The 20323-nt window shown below is 42.2% G+C and overlaps 1 protein-coding gene across 1 annotated transcript in view; it reads left to right on the top strand.

Moving 5' to 3' along the window:
- The window catches only part of hnrnpll (heterogeneous nuclear ribonucleoprotein L like), a 48153-nt gene extending 32774 nt beyond the window's left edge, over window positions 1-15379 (top strand). Inside the window, exons 7-13 of the mRNA XM_081358354.1 lie at window positions 2637-2708; window positions 5505-5725; window positions 6022-6143; window positions 9553-9754; window positions 10545-10602; window positions 11004-11102; window positions 11944-15379. Of these exons, the coding sequence (XP_081214480.1) occupies window positions 2637-2708; window positions 5505-5725; window positions 6022-6143; window positions 9553-9754; window positions 10545-10602; window positions 11004-11102; window positions 11944-11999 (830 nt within the window). The 3' untranslated portion in view covers window positions 12000-15379. The remainder of the gene's footprint in view (window positions 1-2636; window positions 2709-5504; window positions 5726-6021; window positions 6144-9552; window positions 9755-10544; window positions 10603-11003; window positions 11103-11943) is intronic.
- The last annotated feature ends 4944 nt before the right edge of the window (window positions 15380-20323 follow it).

The raw sequence follows: 20323 nt of genomic DNA, 5'->3' as shown, positions 1-20323 counted from the left end.
CACACACACACTTTGCTTCTCTCATCTACACAGACACAGCAGTTCACATTTTTGCAAACCATACATAATTACAAGGAAAAATATTCCACACGAGAGAAATCATTGTTGTGTCCATGAAGATGTGAAAAATAGGTATAAATCTAGCTTACACATTTACCCAAATGATCATACGCCTGTTTAACCGAAGCTAATCTGTGTGTGTTTCTCCGTCCCCAATGTCACTTCTCTGTGTTTTACGGCCCTGACGAGAACGTCGGTCTCCTCGGCTGTGAACCGCTCCTGGCAAATCCGCCGTTATAATAGCAATCCGCCATGGAACAAGCACGCCTGCTCTTAAAGGGAATGTTAGATGACGCTCTGATTGGTTTATTTCACGTTATGCCCAAACCACACCTATGAGTAATGAAGCGACTTCAGACCAACACATTTTAGATTTGCGAGACCCGCCCACTTGCGTTTCGTGTTTGATACTTGCGTTTCAGATCGTTTAAATAGGGCCCTTTGTCTCGTTGTTTTGCTGTGTCAGATGTGGGTGTGTGAAGGATTCGTGTCGTTGAAGGACGAGCGTCTCGTGTTTTAGCAGCTCGAACTCCCACATCATCTGCAGTTGTGGGAGGTTGGTGTGAGTGTGTGTGTGTGTGTGTGTGTGTGTGTGTGTGTGTGTGTGTGTGTGTGTGTGTGTGTGTGTGTGTGTGTGAGTGAGAGTGTTATCAGTGCAGAACAGAACAGTTCAGACATCGATCGGCACGAGACCGAAGTGCAGCTCAGCGTTTCTCTGTTCATTATGGACTGGAGATCAGAGCCTCTGCTGGAATATGAAGACGTTCATCACAGAATATGAATGATTAATAAACGAGTGTGTTAAACATCTCCTGTTTCTCTAGACTCTCTCCCTCAGCATTTCTGCTCCGAATCCACGTGTGCTTCATCATCCATGCGTTATACAGTCGAACCAAAGATTATTCAGACACCAGATATAATTTCTGATATTGTTTCACTAGTGTGATCAGTTCATTTATGTGAGTGAAGAGAGCAAAATAAAGTAAACTGTGACATATTACACCCAAATATTCTTCATACACTGACTAGCTGCAACAATTTGGGACTAAAAATGATTCATAATTTTAAGCTGATCATGTTTTGCTGAAGTGTGTTGTCTTTAATTGCTAATGCTCTTTTTACACACAGACTGAACACAATGAAGCATTGCTTGGTGATTGGTTGAGCTAAACTGGTATTATCTAATTGTGTAGTTAAATTTAACAGCTGACAGATATTCAACATAATTCATGTGTGAGACAGTCTAACAGAAGGACGGACAAAACCAGTCAAATATCAACTGAGTTCGTCATATTTTATTCCCATTTTCTAAACTATAGCGAATAAACTGTGATGATGTGAGAAATGTTGAAGGTGTGTGAGTAAATGTGTGTTTGACTGAATCAGTGTGTGTTGAGGAAGTGTGTTGTGCTGATGGTTGAAGGTCACATTGAGCTGAAATCCCATCAGCCCCACTGAAGACGAGCGCTAGCTGCTCATTTAGCGGTGATTAGCATAGCTGTGTGTGTGTGACGCTGATAGAGGAGCGCTTCCTCATTTCTGTCCACAAACACTCGATGTCAAACGCATCCACACACACACACATGACGTGCTCGTGTTTCTCCTCGCTCGTGTGTGTGTGTGCTCTAGTGTTTCTGTCTCAGTTTACACTGCTGTGGCGGGGAAAGCGCCTCTGAGTATTTGAAGGTTTGATTGTGTGTTTCTGCTTCATCTAAAGAGGATTATGTGTGACTGCAGCCTCATCTCTGCCGCATGTTTCCTAGCGTTATGAAAACAGTATTTCTGGATTATTAAACACCAGACAACTTTGAAACAACGTTCTGTGTGTGTGTGTGTGTGTGTGTGTGTTTGAGTGAGTGAGTGAGTGTGTATGTTTGATTTTGTGTGTGCTTGTGTTTGAGTGAGTGTTTGTGTGCTTGAGTGTGTGAGTGCGCGTGTGTATGTTTGTGTGTTTGAGTGACTGTGTGTTTGAGTGTGAGTGTGTGTGTGTGTGTGTGTGTGTGTGTGTGTGTGTGTGTGTGTGCTTGAGTGAGTGAGTGGGTGTTTTTGAGTGAGTGAGTGTGTGTGTGTTTGATTGTGTGTGTGTTTGAGTGAGTGTGTGTGTGTTTGAGTGTGTGTGTGTGTGCTTGAGAGTGTGTGAGTGCGCGTGTGTATGTTTGAGTGAGTGAGTGTGCTTGCGAGTGTGTGTGTGACTGTGTGTGTGTGCTTGCGAGTGTGTGCGCGCATGTGTATGTTTGTGTGTTTGAGTGACTTTGTGTGTGTGTGTTTGACTGTGTGTGCACAAATGTGTATCACACCATTCAGATGAAATAAAACATTTTAAAAAATCAAAATGTAATATTTTTATATTATAAAATATAAATACTTATTATATTACGAGAGCACCAGAGGGTTAAATTATATAATTTCAGTGTGTTTTATGATTAGTATTTATTAATCTGGCAGTCTGTCTTCTTTATGAGGGATGTGTTTCTCTCTGCTCGTGTTTGCATGGTGAACGTGTTATCAGTGTAAATGTGAGTGTATTTACAGTGTGTGTGTGTGTGTGTGTGTGTGTGTGTGTGTGTGTGTTGTAGAGCGTGGTAAAGGCCGACAGCGACAGGCCATCCTGGGAGAGCATCCGTCCTCATACAATGACAACGGATACGGTCAGTCCTCATCAATCAAGCTCACGTCGTCTGAAATCTCAGTCTGATTCATTACATATTTATAATATATATATTAGGGCTGTCAATCGATTAAAATTTATAATCGCGATTAATCGCATGATTGTCATGAGTTAACTCGCGATTAATCGCATTTAATCGCACATTTTTTATTTGTTCTAAATATACCTTAAATTAATACTTTTCAAGTTTGTAATACTCTAATCAACGTGGGCATTGATAAATATAGATGCTTTATGCAAATGTATGTTTATTATTGAAACCATAGTCAATATAGCATGAAGACGAGACATGTTTCAAAGGTCATAGATGTTTTTCAAAGAACTTGTTCATGTCTATTTCTCTTTCTTTGCTCTGAGCAATTTACTAACACAAAAATGTTTATATTTTTGCATGACAGGGCAGCTCTTCTGAAAATGTTAAATGTACATTTAGCATTTATTATTACATTGTAGTTTTTCTCTCTCTGTGCCCATTTTGATGAAGCTAAATTCTCAATACATTCTCAATAAAACGTATATTTTACTGTTTCTGTTGTCAAACAACGGAATGAATTTGAAATGGTGACTGAAACGCGACCAAATAAACATAACCAGCTCTCCCTTTCAAGACGTTAATCTGCACAAAAATTCTGATAATCGAACCGTCGTCTTGTGAAATCAAATACACATAAACTAAAGACAATATCCGTGCTCTGATTTCGGCTATATTTGTAAAATTAGAGAAGCAACATAATATCTGTGTTTAACTGAATTAAAGCGCTGCTCCTCCGCGTGAGACGCAGAGAGAGAGAGAGAGAGAGAGAGAGAGAGAGAGAGAGAGAGAGAGAGAGAGAGGCACGCGCGCGTGCTGGGAGAGCAGTACCGGCGGTACCGGTAGATTCTCAGAAACTAAATAAGGTTTGGGCGCTTTGTTGAAGGGAAAAAAATCGCTAAAGGGGTCTGCAATGTCGCTAAGTTGCCAACACTGTGTATCTCCATTTCTCCAACTAGGTTTTGGGTCACGGGTCAAACAGAAAATACGCGCTGCGTTAATCGTCCGTTAAAAAAATTAGTGCCGTTAATATGATTTTGCGTTAACGCCAGTGGCGGCTGGTGCTAAAAATTTTTGGGGGGGCACAACAAACTGAATTTTTAATTCAGGACTGAATGTAGGCTTATTGTTAAATAACAATTTATCAGTGATAATAATGTAGCTATCATTAGCCTAAAGTTTAGCTAAAACTTCAGCCGGTAGGGTAGCCAATTGCCAAATAAATCTGAATTTTTGGGCTAAATGGCGATGTATAGTATAATCTGAGTATTTAATTATTATTTTTCTATTTGAATAAAAAAACCCTGTATTTAAATTTTTTTTTTAATATTTAATATCCTGATCGATATTGTCCTACAAACAATGTTTATATTGAAGGTTATAAAAACAAACATAGTGTAACCTTGCTGTCTATCTGCAGTCTATCCAAAAAAGGGGTCAAATCACATTACATTCTAACATTGCAACATTACAATCTAAAAACAAAATAATGTTTTTTAAAGTAGTTAAATTTACTAAACCAAAAAAAAAAAAAAAAGCTAATATCATAAAAATACACATGTAGGTTTGAAATTCTCAAGCACATTTATGTTCACCAACAACAACAAATATTCAACAACAAATGTTTTAGCTAAATATATTTATAATTTAGTGCTAATGTATATTTTAGTCAGAATAATTGCGCTCCTATTCTATTGCGCTCCGTCTGTTCGGCGCGCATGCACGCGGGGGCGCTCGTTCACGGAAGTATAGCTTGCAGAAAGCTCGCCCACTCATGACAGCAAACTGGACTTTCTAACATTTACAGATGGAGAATATGTCCGTGAAATGTAAGTTATGCACTAAGGAAATTATTGGATGTCACTTCAGCTTATGGCTAAATACTATTAGAGGAACATTTGTTTCCACCAATCGCTGCACAAGATGAGGTTACGTATGATGACGAAAGCACGTTAGGGCGAGCCCTCCCGGAACCCATAGAGAATGCATTGCAGTGCCTGCAGTTCGAAAAAAAAAATCTTTGAATGTAAGTCTATGGGAAGACTCTGGGCGATTCTCAGCCAGAGTGAAATCGCCCAAAAAGAGGCGGTACTCCACAGAACGTGACTCGGCGCTGATTGGACTATATCCAGAGGCAGAACAACAGTGAGTGACTGCTAGCGTAACTCTGTGGTTGAATGAGATAGTGATTGAAAAAGTCCCTTACTCCCTTACACACTTTGGTGGTGCGTCGCCCGATCGCCCTAATGAAGAAACCGCCGCTGGTTAACGCGTTATTAACGCGCTAAATTTGACAGCCCTAATATATATTCATTATACATCACTTTTTCACTAATTCTTAATTCTGATTCATGCCGTTTCTTTTCCTTATATAAAGCAACAGCAATATATATATATATATATATATATATATATATATATATATATATATATATATATATATATATATATATATATATATATATTTATTTATTTATTTATACAAAAAAAATCAAAATCAATTTATTGTATTTTAATAAGAACAAAATATAATTTACATAGAGGAGTACATATAACCATACATGTCAGGGGAATGGGAAAAAAATAAAAAAAATAAAGGCATTTTACATAAAAAAATTAAAAAGCTTTTAAGTTATTATTACATTTGGATATTGTTTATAAATATATTTACATTTTTTAATGTCAATTTCAACAGACGCCAGTGATTAACAATGAGTGTGTGTGTGTGTGTGTGTGTGTGTGCAGGCTCGCACTGCCCCCTGCTGCCTCTGCCCAGTAATAACCGCTTCAAGCGAGTCTCTCATCACGACGTCCCCGAGGTCGTGTCGTATCCGCTTCCTCAGAGCTCCGCCTCCTACATGAGCCACGCCTCCAGCGCTGTTGCCATGGTGAGCGGCCTGCATCCCAACAAGATGAACTGCACACGCATCTTCAACCTCTTCTGTCTCTACGGCAACATTGAGAAGGTGAAGCGCTCAACCTTTGAATTATTGATAAGATGAAACATATCCATAATCACTGTAAAATATGTGGCATGTAAAGACTTTAATTTCATCTATTCCACTCTGATCAAAGAAAATATTCAGTCGATAATGTTACTAAATATTATTTTAAAACCCTAACTGTGTGTGTGTGTGTGTGTGTGTGTGTGTGCGCGTGTGCATATGTGTGTGTGTGCATATGTGTGTGTGTGTGTGTGCGTGTGTGTGTGTGTGTGTGTGTGTGTGTGTGTGTGTGTGTGTGTGTGTGTGTGTGTGCGCAGGTGAAGTTCATGAAGAGCGTCCCAGGCACAGCTCTAGTAGAGATGGGTGATGAGTATGCGGTCGATAGAGCGATCACACACCTCAACAGCATCAAGGTCTTCAGCAAACGGCTCAACGTCTGGTGAGGAAACACACACACACACACACACACACACACACACATAAACTCACTCACACACACATTCTCACACACATACACATGCACATAAACTCACTCGCACTCTCACTCACACACACCACACACTCACAGACACACACACACATTCTCACACACATACACACACACACATAAACTCACATAAACTTAGAGCCTCGCCGGAGGTGGTACGAAAAAAAGTACCTGGAAGCGGATACAGGTACAACTTTTACACAGAGCCGAGTCGAGGCGAGGCGAGGCGAGCTGGTACTGTGTAGTGGAAAAGCACCATTAGATTTTGACAGTTTCACATGTTCATCAACACATTCGCAGAAGCGCAGAGGCGAACATCCCATGGGGAAGAGATAAATCATTTAATATTTAGATCTGAGTGAAATGTGTAGAACTGTGTTTGAACTGTCTGGAATCAGATGATCAGCAGCAACAGACTCTCAGTAATTCATCATTCATATCTCAATTCATATCGTGGCGCATTTCCTCAGTCCTTGCATTTCAAATGGCTTTAAAAACATACTGAAGTGTTTTATTACAAATAATTAATAAAATAGTGTTTTATTAAAAATGCATAAAGTTTTGTGTGATGGGTAGGTTTAGGGGTCGGTTTAGTGTGTGTGTGTGTGTGTGTGTGTGTGTGTGTGTGTGTGTGATGGGTAGAATTAGGGGTCGGGTTAGTGTGTGTGTGTCTGTGTGATGGGTAGAATTAGGGGTCGGGTTAGTGTTTGTGTGTGTGTGTGTGTGTCTGTGTGATGGGTAGAATTAGGGGTCGGGTTAGTGTGTGTGTGTGTGTGTGTGTGTGTGTGTGATGGGTAGAATTAGGGGTCGGGTTAGTGTGTGTGTGTGTGTCTGTGTGATGGGTAGAATTAGGGGTCGGGTTAGTGTGTGTGTGTGTGTGTGTGTGTCTGTGTGATGGGTAGAATTAGGGTTCGGGTTAGTGCAGTGGTTCTCAATCCTGGTCCTGGGGACCCACAGCTCTGCACATTTTATATGTCTCCTTTAACTGACACTCCCAGTTCAGTTCATAGAGCTCTTTCCTAACGAGATGATGATCTGAATCAGGTGTGTTAAATGAGGGAGACATACAAACTGTGCAGAGCTGTGGGTCCCCAGGACCAGGATTGAGAACCACTGGGTTAGTGTGTGTGTGTGTGTGTGTGTGTGTGTGTGTGTGTGTGTGTGATGGGTAGAATTAGGGGTTGGGTTAGTGTTTGTGTGTGTGTGTGTGTGTCTGTGTGATGGGTAGAATTAGGGGTCGGGTTAGTGTGTGTGTGTGTGTGTGTGTGTGTGTGTGATGGGTAGAATTAGGGGTCGGGTTAGTGTGTGTGTGTGTGTCTGTGTGATGGGTAGAATTAGGGGTCGGGTTAGTGTGTGTGTGTGTGTGTGTGTGTCTGTGTGATGGGTAGAATTAGGGTTCGGGTTAGTGCAGTGGTTCTCAATCCTGGTCCTGGGGACCCACAGCTCTGCACATTTTATATGTCTCCTTTAACTGACACTCCCAGTTCAGTTCATAGAGCTCTTTCCTAACGAGATGATGATCTGAATCAGGTGTGTTAAATGAGGGAGACTTACAAACTGTGCAGAGCTGTGGGTCCCCAGGACCAGGATTGAGAACCACTGGGTTAGTGTGTGTGTGTGTGTGTGTGTGTGTGTGTGTGTGTGTGTGTGTGTGTGTGTGTGTGTGTGTGTGTGATGGGTAGAATTAGGGGTTGGGTTAGTGTGTGTGTGTGTGTGTCTGTGTGATGGGTAGAATTAGGGGTCGGGTTAGTGTGTGTGTGTGTGTGTGTGTGTGTGTGTGTGTGTGATGGGTAGAATTAGGGGTCGGGTTAGTGTGTGTGTGTCTGTGTGATGGGTAGAATTAGGGGTCGGGTTAGTGTGTGTGTGTGTGTGTGTGTGTGTGTGTGTGTGTGTGATGGGCAGGTTTAAGGGTCGGGTTAGTGTGTGTGTGTGTGTGTGTGTGTGTGTGTGTGATGGGTAGAATTAGGGGTCGGGTTAGTGTTTGTGTGTGTGTGTGTGTGTCTGTGTGATGGGTAGAATTAGGGGTCGGGTTAGTGTGTGTGTGTGTGTGTGTGTGTGTGTGTGATGGGTAGAATTAGGGGTCGGGTTAGTGTGTGTGTGTGTGTCTGTGTGATGGGTAGAATTAGGGGTCGGGTTAGTGTGTGTGTGTGTGTGTGTGTGTCTGTGTGATGGGTAGAATTAGGGTTCGGGTTAGTGCAGTGGTTCTCAATCCTGGTCCTGGGGACCCACAGCTCTGCACATTTTATATGTCTCCTTTAACTGACACTCCCAGTTCAGTTCATAGAGCTCTTTCCTAACGAGATGATGATCTGAATCAGGTGTGTTAAATGAGGGAGACATACAAACTGTGCAGAGCTGTGGGTCCCCAGGACCAGGATTGAGAACCACTGGGTTAGTGTGTGTGTGTGTGTGTGTGTGTGTGTGTGTGTGTGTGTGTGTGTGTGTGTGTGTGTGTGTGTGTGTGATGGGTAGAATTAGGGGTTGGGTTAGTGTGTGTGTGTGTGTGTCTGTGTGATGGGTAGAATTAGGGGTCGGGTTAGTGTGTGTGTGTGTGTGTGTGTGTGTGTGTGTGTGATGGGTAGAATTAGGGGTCGGGTTAGTGTGTGTGTGTCTGTGTGATGGGTAGAATTAGGGGTCGGGTTAGTGTGTGTGTGTGTGTGTGTGTGTGTGTGTGTGTGTGTGTGTGATGGGCAGGTTTAAGGGTCGGGTTAGTGTGTGTGTGTGTGTGTGTGTGTGTGTGTGTGTGATGGGTAGAATTAGGGGTCGGGTTAGTGTGTGTGTGTGTGTGTGTGTGTGTGATGGGTAGAATTAGGGGTCGGGTTAGTGTGTGTGTGTGTGTGTGTGTGTGTGTGTGTGTGTGTGATGGGCAGGTTTAAGGGTCGGGTTAGTGTGTGTGTGTGTGTGTGTGTGTGTGTGTGTGTGTGTGTGTGTGATGGGTAGAATTATGGGTCAGGTTAGTGTGTGTGTGTGTGTGTGATGGGTAGAATTAGGGGTCGGGTTAGTGTGTGTGTGTGTGTGTGTGTGTGTGTGTGTGTGTGTGTGATGGGCAGGTTTAAGGGTCGGGTTAGTGTGTGTGTGTGTGTGTGTGTGTGTGTGTGTGTGTGATGGGTAGAATTATGGGTCAGGTTAGTGTGTGTGTGTGTGTGTGTGTGTGTGTGATGGGCAGGTTTAAGGGTCGGGTTAGTGTGTGTGTGTGTGTGTGTGTGTGTGATGGGCAGGTTTAAGGGTCGGGTTAGTGTGTGTGTGTGTGTGTCAGCGTGTCGAAGCAGCATGCCGTGATCCCCAGTCAGGTGTTTATGAGATGCAGACTGATATATCTGTGTTGTTCTGGTGTGTGTGTGTGTGTGTGTGTGTGTGTCAGTGTGTCGAAGCAGCACGCTGTGATCCCCAGTCAGGTGTTTGAGTTGGATGACGGATCCAGCAGTTACAAAGACTTCGCCATGACCCGCAACAACCGCTTCACCAGCGCCGGCCAGGCGTCCAAGAACATCATCCAGCCTCCGTCCTGCGTCCTACACTTCTACAACGTCCCGCCCTGCGTCAGTGAAGAGGACCTGCAGCGGGTGGGTCTCACACACACACACACACACACACACACACACACACACACACACACAGCCTCCGTCCTGCATCCTACACTTCTACAACGTCCCGCCCTGCGTCAGTGAAGAGAACCTGCAGCGGGTGGGTCACACACACACACACACACACACATTCTCACACACACACACACAAGCTCTTGAAGCTCCACCCTCTGTGCCAGGAGCAGCAGCTCATTTGCATTTAAAGGGACACATGTTTTTACAGACCCTCAAAAAGTGACAACTTTAACATGCTATATAAAAATATCTGTGGGGTATTTAGAGCTAACGCTTCACACACACACTCTGGGGACATCAGAGACTTATTTTACATATTCTAAAAAGGGCATTACACCACCCCTTTAATTATAACTTTTTAAATAATAATTTCAACTTTAATGTCATAATTTCTAGTTAATATGTCAATTTTAAACTTTTTAAGTCATAATTTAGACTTTTCATCTCAGAATTATGATTAACCAAAGCAAGAACAATTCTTTTTTTTCCTATGTGGCAGAAATGAATTAATCAGAGCGTAAACAAGCATGACTTCATCGGCTTCTATATTAATTCATTATCTGAAATGTTCAGGTGATTTTACCCAATTTTGCAGACAAATTGTTCCGTATAAGTGAGTTAAATCTGACAGAAACTTCCTTTTAGCGACGTCCTCATCTGTTAGGGTCAGATTACAGTATTCATAACTAGCAGCAGAGGTTTCGCCAGTGTCTGTTCGCCTGTAACACACTGATTTTCTTCTGTTGTTTTGCAGTTATGCACAGAACACGACGTCCCAGGATTCATCAAATACAAAGTGTTTGACGCCAAACGTGAGTCGTGAGTTTTCATTAACCATCGACACCGTTTCACAAATGTCCAATTATTTCAGAAATGTCCAGATTTTTAAATGTTTCTCTCGGTTATACGAACGTTAAGGCAACATTCCATTTGATCATTTTACTAACATTTTTGGAATGTTACTTTAGAATGTAACATCTGATGTAACGGAATGTTTCTGTAACGTTCACGTTTTTAAACTTTGAAAAAACTGGACGTTTTGAACATTCTGAAGTAACTTCTTAGGACATATTTTTGTTCGCTGGTTTTGCGACGTTAATAACTGTGGAGTCTGTGAAACGGGTCCATTGATGAACTTTTGCAATATTATATATTCGTTATTGTGTTTTATGACGGTGAAGCCGCTTTGACACGGTTCTGTTTGAATCCACAGCCAGTTCAAAGACCATCTCTGGTTTGCTGGAGTTCGACAGTAAAACTCACGCCGTGGAGGTTCTGACGGTTCTCAATCATTATCAGATCCGGATACCCAGTAAGCAAACACTCTCTCTGTTTACCCATCAGCCTCTGCTCTGTCACTCGGCGTGATCAGAGTCATAAATCAACACTTTATATGTTTTATAGCACATAATTCAAGTACATGGCTGAATATTAGCATAAGAAAAAAATGATTTTTATTAAAAATACAGATATTTAGTGTTGTATATTTGCTTAATATAAAGATTTTTTTTTTATTAATTATGGCAACAGCAAAATAACTCATTGGGTGATGGTTGCCAAAAACATTTGTCCAGGAAACATGATAAAGTGTCCCATTCGTATGTGGAAATCTGACGGCCACTAATAGATCTCGGTCTCCTATTAAATATATTTGAACATTATAAATTTCTTCCGGGAACGAACACGTCACAATATTCCTCATTATAATAATTAATATGCAGAATAAAGGGGCGGAGCCTGGTTGAGTTAGTTAGTAGTGTGTTAAACTGGCGGTTATGGAAAGGGGCGGGGCATTTCCCAAACACACTCGAAGCACTCGACCAATCACAACACACTGCTCCAGCCGACCAATCAGAGCACAGTGTGCTCTTCAGGAGGAGGGGCTTCATAGACACAGGAAGTAAACAGAGCGTTACTGACAGACTGGGAAGAGAGGAGCCGCAACAATGGAGAATATGAGGAGAATAATCAACATTCAAGTTCTAGCAGAGCCTGAAAACATCATCAAGACTTTTGTAAATTAGCACAACAGGTCTTCCTGTGAGATATCATCTTCTATTCTCCACTCTTCTTCTTCTTCGTGTGAGATTAAGTGTGAACGTTGCTCTTGATGCTGTAACTGTGTCAGTAATCTGTGTGTTCTTGTTTTCCAGACGGTTCGAACCCGTACACGCTGAAGCTGTGCTTCTCCACCTCCTCACACCTCTGAGCCGGAGCGTCTCCATCTCTGCTCCTCTACTTACGTTTCTGTCCTCATCTGTAAACCAAACAAGGAAACTGACACACACACGCACGCACACACACTCTCTGGATGTAAACAATAATGATGTCACTGACGGCGGGACGCCTAGACCACGGCAAACACAAGGAACACCAAATGAACGACACGTGCCGTTTCGTTCAATTGATTTGCTTGTCGAATTGTTTTTAGGGCGTTTTCCTCTGTTCTGACACACGACAAACACGACATGAACTGAAACACTGAATGAATGAATTAATGAATGAAGAGCTGAACTGACGTGTGCATGACACTGAGAACATGGACCACGTGTCGTTTATTATTTATGTGTACAGAAGCAGGGTTTACTAGAGACTGCTGGGTTAACCGCTTAACTAGTCACATGACCTGTAGTCTGTCTGTGCATTTGTTGTAGTTCTGGGTTTGGTTAGATGATTGTGAGATGCTTTGATCAATGTGAGTGTGTTAGATTCACTGCAGCCGTGATCCACACACACACACACACACACACACACACACGATCATCACGTGACGCTCAGGGTTTCACCAGCTGTTCGGGACAGGAGCGTAATAACTACTAGTGAGTGTGTAACTTCATCGGTTGCATTAGTTGTTCTCAAAGCAGATTTCACCGTTATTGATCCTATAAGACGCCTGTAGTTTATCTCATTGCAGTCTTTGCTCAACCGTCAGCGATGATAAATTAAAATGCAAAAATAGTCACAAAATAAAATAATTCATATTTTCGAATTGTAAATATTATAAAGGAACTGTATCTAAAATGATGGTTAATAAATAAATGCTAATACGACAAATTAAATTAATTTAATTTCTTTTTGTATTTTTTAAATGCAGTTTATGTGTTGATCTGCTCTACAATCCAGTCGGTTATTCACGTAATTTATTTTTTTAAATATAAACGAGTGTAAATGTCACCATCATCATCATCGTGATGATGAAGTCTGATAAAACATGAGCTCGTTTTATTCCTGATCGGAGGCTTTACTAACTAGTTCCCATCCAATAAAAATACGTTCTAAGAATGTTTTGTTAACATTAAGTTAAGAAACTCTTCTCAGAAAACATCCGGTTTTAAAATGTTACGGGAACAATCCATTTTATTATTCCGCAAACATTATGGAATGTTACTTTTGAATGTTCTCTGAAACTAGAAACATTTAAAAAAACGTTAAATAATGTTTTTGCAAGGTTTCTGCGGGTCTTAAAAAGTCTTAATTCACGATTACACACAAATTAAGGCCTTAAAAAGTCTTGAATCAGAGCAGAAATTATTAAAATTCATAAAGTCATGACATTAAATGTTGCATGCATTGCAAAAATGATGTTGTTCCTCATTGTTTTTGTTTTCCAATACAAATATCGAATCATCTTTAAATCAAGATTTACGTGAGTGCAAATGTAAAACAAAGCTGAACAAAATAAGTGAGGTTATCCTTAAAACAAGAACAAATATCTGTCAGTGAATTATGAAAACATTGAATTAAGCTGATCTTATCCCATTGGCAGATATTTGTTCTTGCTTTAATCATTCAACTTCATTTTTCATTTCAGAATTCATATTTTATGTCATTTTGCATCTCAAGTAAATGTATCTTGATTTAAGCATCTTTAGACAATTGCACTGAAAAAAAACAAGACAAAAATCATCACTTTTTTTGCTCTGCAATTAGAAGATACAGTAAAAGTTATTTCCATATTTTAGTTGGGAGCAAAGCGATACTAGATACTTTTTTGTGTTAAAAATGGATTAGAAAGGGATGGCTATCAGTTGGACGTTGCATATTGGTGTATTGTGTTCCCTTCCATTTATATCTTTACTTGGTCTTAAAAAGGTCTTACGTTAAACTTCATAAAACCAGCAGAAACCCTGTTTTGTGTTAACGTTTTAGGACATTATTAAAGACAACGTTCCATTAATGTTACTGGAAGAACACCTCAACAACCCTAGTTTTACAGTAACTTGCGCTCAGCTGGTGTAACTGTCCTGACGGTCAGATCTGTGTCAGCGGCTGCAGAGAGGATAATAATGATCTTATTATTAGTTCATGTGTGTAACTGACACATCAACACATCAGCAGTTCACTGTGAGCATGTGCCGTCATTAAAACATCTGCAGGTCCACACGGCTGTCTGTCGTTCATCATGCCTGAAGACTCTCAGAGTCGATGAGTTAGATGACTAGAATCCGTGTGTGTAATGGAGTTTAACAGCTTAACATGATTATTGAGTTCAGTAATATCTGTGAAATTATTATTATTATGAGTCAGTTGCTCAGTAAGACTCTCCTCATGACCAGGCGTTTGCAATTTGAAAGTCCCCATGAAATGATGCAAAAATGTAATTAGGGATGCACCAATATGAACATTTTGGCCAATAACCGATAATTCTTTATATTTGAAAGCCGATATATATAATTTTTATATTATTTTGAGAGCCATGTCCTAAAACACACAATTATAATGTTCAAATTATAATTTTATTGACAGATTTTGTGCTGTGCATTTACTGTATCTTCCATTTTGAAGTGATTCCAATCATATTTCAAGCAATTGAAAACCATCATGCTGAACAGTGCGCATCTGAAGAGTCTCAGCTGAAGAAATAATACATTATTTATCGGCTTTAATATATCGGCCAAATTTTCTTATCGGGCCGATAACGATAACAGTAAAAATTAACATATCGGCCGATACCGATATGGTGGCCGATATATCATGGACTCAATATATCGCGGACACATTCAGTTGCTCGGAGACGCGTAATGGCTCTACTTTGCATTTCTTACAAAATAAAGCAAAAACAGACGAGGTTCTAACATTAAAGTTCCCCTGTAGTCAATCATTTTATCCCTTAAAACTCATCTTTGATCACCAAAATTACATATTTAGGTGTTTTTTCCTTGTCAGTATCTTGAATGTAACTCAACACCCTTGTCTCATTTAGTATGCGCGGTTCTATGAATATGCAAATGAGCCCCGCCTCCACTCACTCCCTCAGCTCAGAGATCCACTGGTTGACGATCACACGTTGATCTGATTGGTTACAAGGTAGTTTGTGACGTCAGAAACACCAGCGATTTCAAAGCGTGTTTTTGAGACTGTCTTTGGTTCACTGCAGTTTTAAGGAGGAAATACTCAGCAATGCTGTCGACTTATGAACTTACACATGGTTTGTCTTAAAGCAGATTAAAAACACCACATAGACACATAAACTACATTAAAAGCTGGATTTACACCACAGGGGGACTTTAACATGAAGCTATCACATTGTGCTGATATTCGGGAAAACATCACTGCATATCCTGTTATAAATATTAAAAACAAGAACTCATTCAGGGACATTTTTCTTGATTTTTGGGTGGCATTTTGCCCCATCAAGTTAGAAAAATGGTTTTGTTGTTTTGATGACACTCAAAGCACATGAAGCTGAGCTTAAATCACTAAAAGTGTCACAGTGGCTCATCAAATCCAGTTTGTGTAGATAAAATCATCTGAAGCAAACCCTCAGGTCCTTCTCGACACCGTTTCCGCGGCTCGTGAGGGGTTCTGACGTCAGCTGCGGTCCGTGTCCTAGTTTTCACCAGACCTTCTTTCTGTCCATCTCTCACTGCATGAAGAAGAAGTGAAGCTGCAGCTCTTCCCGTGTTTCCAGAGGATAGAAGACAGCGCTGACTCCTGATTGGTTCGTTTGAATCTGCTTCAGCCAATGAGGTTCCGCTCTCTTAATCTTAGCTGTCACTTCTGACCTCATTGGTTCTTCAGTCTCTCGGATCTATTGAGATATTCACTTCATCATGAACAGAAGAGATGATTCTTCCTCCCTGAAGTGTGTTTGTGTAATCGCGTCATGAAGCTTGTTATGAACAAATGTTCTCCCTGTAACGTTAATAGAATCTTCATTCAACATTATCTGGTCTTTAAAGGGATATTTCACCGCTGGAAAGATGAATGTGTATTTAAATTGGGTCATTTATGTAGTAGAAATGTGAAATTATTTTAGAAGTTGGTGCCTTCTAGACTGAGAAAAGCCAGAAAATGTATTTTTGGCTCATGTGGATGAAAGACAACAACTCCCAGAATGCACTTGCTTCGCTGCCCTACGAGGCCACTCCCAAGCCACGCCTACCAGTTACAGAGGGCAATATCGGGAGAAATGATACAGCTAGGCTACTAGTCGACTCGAAACTGAAAAGACTGCGTCAGAGAATGTCTAATAAGGGGAGAACTTCCACTCTCAGTAAACTTCCGGCTTCTGAACTGGTTGCAGTTCCACTCTGGCTCCACATGAGGGCGCTCACAGGACGAGTGCAGTTCCACTCTGGCTCTACATGAGGGCGCTCACAGGACGAGTGCAGTTCCACTCTGGCTCCACATGAGGGCGCTCACAGGACGAGTGCAGTTCCACTCTGGCTCTACATGAGGGCGCTCACAGGACGAGTGCAGTTCCACTCTGGCTCCACATGTGGGCGCTCACAGGACGAGTGCAGTTCCACTCTGGCTCCACATGAGGGCGCTCACAGGACGAGTGCAGTTCCACTCTGGCTCCACATGAGGGCGCTCACAGGACGAGTGCAGTTCCACTCTGGCTCTACATGAGGGCGCTCACAGGACGAGTGCAGTTCCACTCTGGCTCCACATGAGGGCGCTCACAGGACGAGTGCAGTTCCACTCTGGCTCTACATGAGGGCGCTCACAGGACGAGTGCAGTTCCACTCTGGCTCCACATGTGGGCGCTCACAGGACGAGTGCAGTTCCACTCTGGCTCCACATGAGGGCGCTCACAGGACGAGTGCAGTTCCACTCTGGCTCTACATGAGGGCGCTCACAGGACGAGTGCAGTTCCACTCTGGCTCCACATGTGGGCGCTCACAGGACGAGTGCAGTTCCACTCTGGCTCTACATGAGGGCGCTCACAGGACGAGTGCAGTTTCACTCTGGCTCCACATGAGGGCGCTCACAGGACGAGTGCAGTTCCACTCTGGCTCCACATGAGGGCGCTCGAAGGACTAGTGCAGAATGAATGGAGGTCTATGGCGCTATACCCCTCAAAATCCACTTTTCTCAGGATATCATTTTTTGTCTAGTAATTTGAATGTTGTATTTGAAAGGAGATGCAAAGAAATTACACATTGCTGGGTGTTGGATTGTTTAGAGTCACTTATTTGCTTTAAAAAGTCTTTTAAAATGTCAATGACGTCATACACATCGTACGACCAGAGAGACTGCTTTACGGCAATCCTTCAGTCACTTTGGTGCTTTTGCGCTCTGCACTTTCTTTTCTCTCGAGGCATCGACAACACAGCCGACACAGGTAAACACACAACACAGCTGACACAGGCAAACACACACAGCTGACACAGGGAAACACACACAGCTGACACAGGGAAACACACAACACAGCTGACAGGGAAACACACAACACAGCTGACAAAGGCAAACACACAACACAGCTGACACAGGCAAACACACAACACAGCTGACACAGGTAAACACACACAGCTGACACGGAAACACAACACAGCTGACACAGGCAAACACAACACAGCTGACAAAGGCAAACACACAACACAGCTGACACAGGCAAACACAACACAGCTGACAAATGCAAACACACAACACAGCTGACACAGGCAAACACACAACACAGCTGACACAGGTAAACACACAACACAGCGGACACAGGCAAACACACAACACAGCTGACACAGGTAAACACACACAGCTGACACGGAAACACAACACAGCTGACACAGGCAAACACACACAGCTGACACAGGCAAACACACAACACAGCTGACACAGGCAAACACACAACACAGCCGACACAGGGAAACACACAACACAGCCGACACAGGCAAACACAGCCGACACAGGCAAACACACAACACAGCCGACACAGGGAAACACACAACACAGCCGACACAGGGAAACACACAACACAGCCGACACTGGGAAACACACAACACAGCCGACACAGGCAAACACACAACACAGCCGACACAGGCAAACACAACACAGCTGACACAGGCAAACACACAACACAGCTGACACAGGCAAACACACAACACAGCTGACACAGGGAAACACACAACACAGCTGACACAGGCAAACACACAACACAGCTGACACAGGCAAACACACAACACAGCTGACACAGGGAAACACACAACACAGCCGACACAGGCAAACACACAACACAGCCGACACAGGGAAACACACAACACAGCCGACACAGGGAAACACAACACAGCCGACACAGGGAAACACACAACACAGTGGACACAGGCAAACACACAACACAGCTGACACAGGTAAACACACAACACAGCTGACACAGGTAAACACACAACACAGCTGACACAGGTAAACACACAACACAGCTGACACAGGCAAACACACAACACAGCTGACACAGGTAAACACAACACAGCTGACACAGGTAAACACACAACACAGCTGACACAGGTAAACACACAACACAGCTGACACAGGCAAACACACAACACAGCTGACACAGGCAAACACACAACACAGCTGACACAGGCAAACACACAACACAGCTGACACAGGTAAACACACAACACAGCTGACACAGGCAAACACACAACACAGCTGACACAGGGAAATACACAACACAGCTGACACAGGGAAATACACAACACAGCTGACACAGGGAAATACACAACACAGCTGACACAGGGAAATACACAACACAGCTGACACAGGGAAATACACAACACAGCCGACACAGGGAAACACACAACACAGCTGACACAGGCAAACACACAACACAGCTGACACAGGGAAACACACAACACAGCTGACACAGGCAAACACACAACACAGCTGACACAGGGAAATACACAACACAGCTGACACAGGGAAATACACAACACAGCTGACACAGGGAAATACACAACACAGCTGACACAGGGAAATACACAACACAGCCGACACAGGGAAACACACAACACAGCTGACACAGGCAAACACACGCGCTAGAAGAGTTTTTGTTTTGTTTGTTTCTGGTCCCGCTTCGGATGCCACGATGCCATCAAGCGGTCTCTCTGGTCGTAATCAGTCCTTCACTGACCAATCAGCGTTCATTAGCAGAATGCTAGCGTGTTATGGGCAACAACAACTCAACCTGTAAGAAACCGAAAGGACTTAAGTACTCGTTCATTCAACTTTCGACCTATAACCCATGTTGAACTTGCAAAACCTACAATCAAATCTGAGATTTCTCAACAGCAATCGGGTGAAAGAGACACATTTCTGGCCCCAGAGGCACCGTCTAGCCCCATAGACTCCCATTCATTCTGCACTCATGGGCGATCGCCCCCAGTGGAGCTCTGGTGGAACTACAACCACAATTCAGTACAATAGAACTTAATAGGGAGTGGCCAGGCTCTCCGTAGACGGGCTCTGCTACTAGTGACTCGAAACTGAAAAGACAGTGTTGTATCGTGAGATCCCCCTATGGGCGGGTTGAAGACAGGCGGAATGAGCGCCTCCTACTGGCTGAAGTCTCTCGCCTCTGGACACAAGAGCCTCCGATGACGATAAATGACGATTTTTGCGTCATCTGAGGTTTTTTCCAGACACACAATACAGAAATCTCTGGTCTCATGGGGACATGAGGGAGGGAAGCACGGCCATGCGAAAATACCACCGGGTTTCTACTGATACACAGATTAATGCTGAAGTATCCCTTTAAATATACCAAATTTTTATTTATACATTGTTCAAGGAACTTTTTTTTTTCTGAAACATTTTAGTTGCACGATCATATAATGTGTTTTAAATGTTGCTACTTGTGTCAGAACATTCGCATAATGTTTGGAAAATGATTCGACCTCGATTCTTCCACCGGATTCTCAGCATTCAGCGCTAATAAACCTACAATAATCATGCATTTATTTATTTTTCAAACAGTTTTAATTTCAGCAGGATTTCACAAGTAATAATGATCTGATCAGGAGTGTCAACATAGACTCGTTTCACTGAGCCACAGTAAAATATAATTTATAAATTGTGATTATCAATTAAACTGAGAATTATTATCCATATATTTTAGAATTATTATTTTTTTTTTTAAGTTGCTGCCTTAAATTTTTTAAGTACAATCACCTTGGATCATTTCAACTTAAATTACATTAAACTGACTTAAAAAAAAAGTGCTTACCTTATTTTGACATGTAAAAACATATGTTGTCATGACTTATCGATCATATAATTTTTACAGTGAACGGGATACTTTATTAGACCCTGTAC

The sequence above is a fragment of the Scardinius erythrophthalmus genome (genome assembly GCF_964197995.2).
Source record: "Scardinius erythrophthalmus genome assembly, chromosome: 25".
In the NCBI taxonomy this organism is placed as follows: Eukaryota; Metazoa; Chordata; class Actinopteri; order Cypriniformes; family Leuciscidae; genus Scardinius; species Scardinius erythrophthalmus.
The sequence above is the reverse complement of the archived record's forward strand: the minus strand, read 5'-3'. Positions and strand labels throughout refer to the sequence as shown.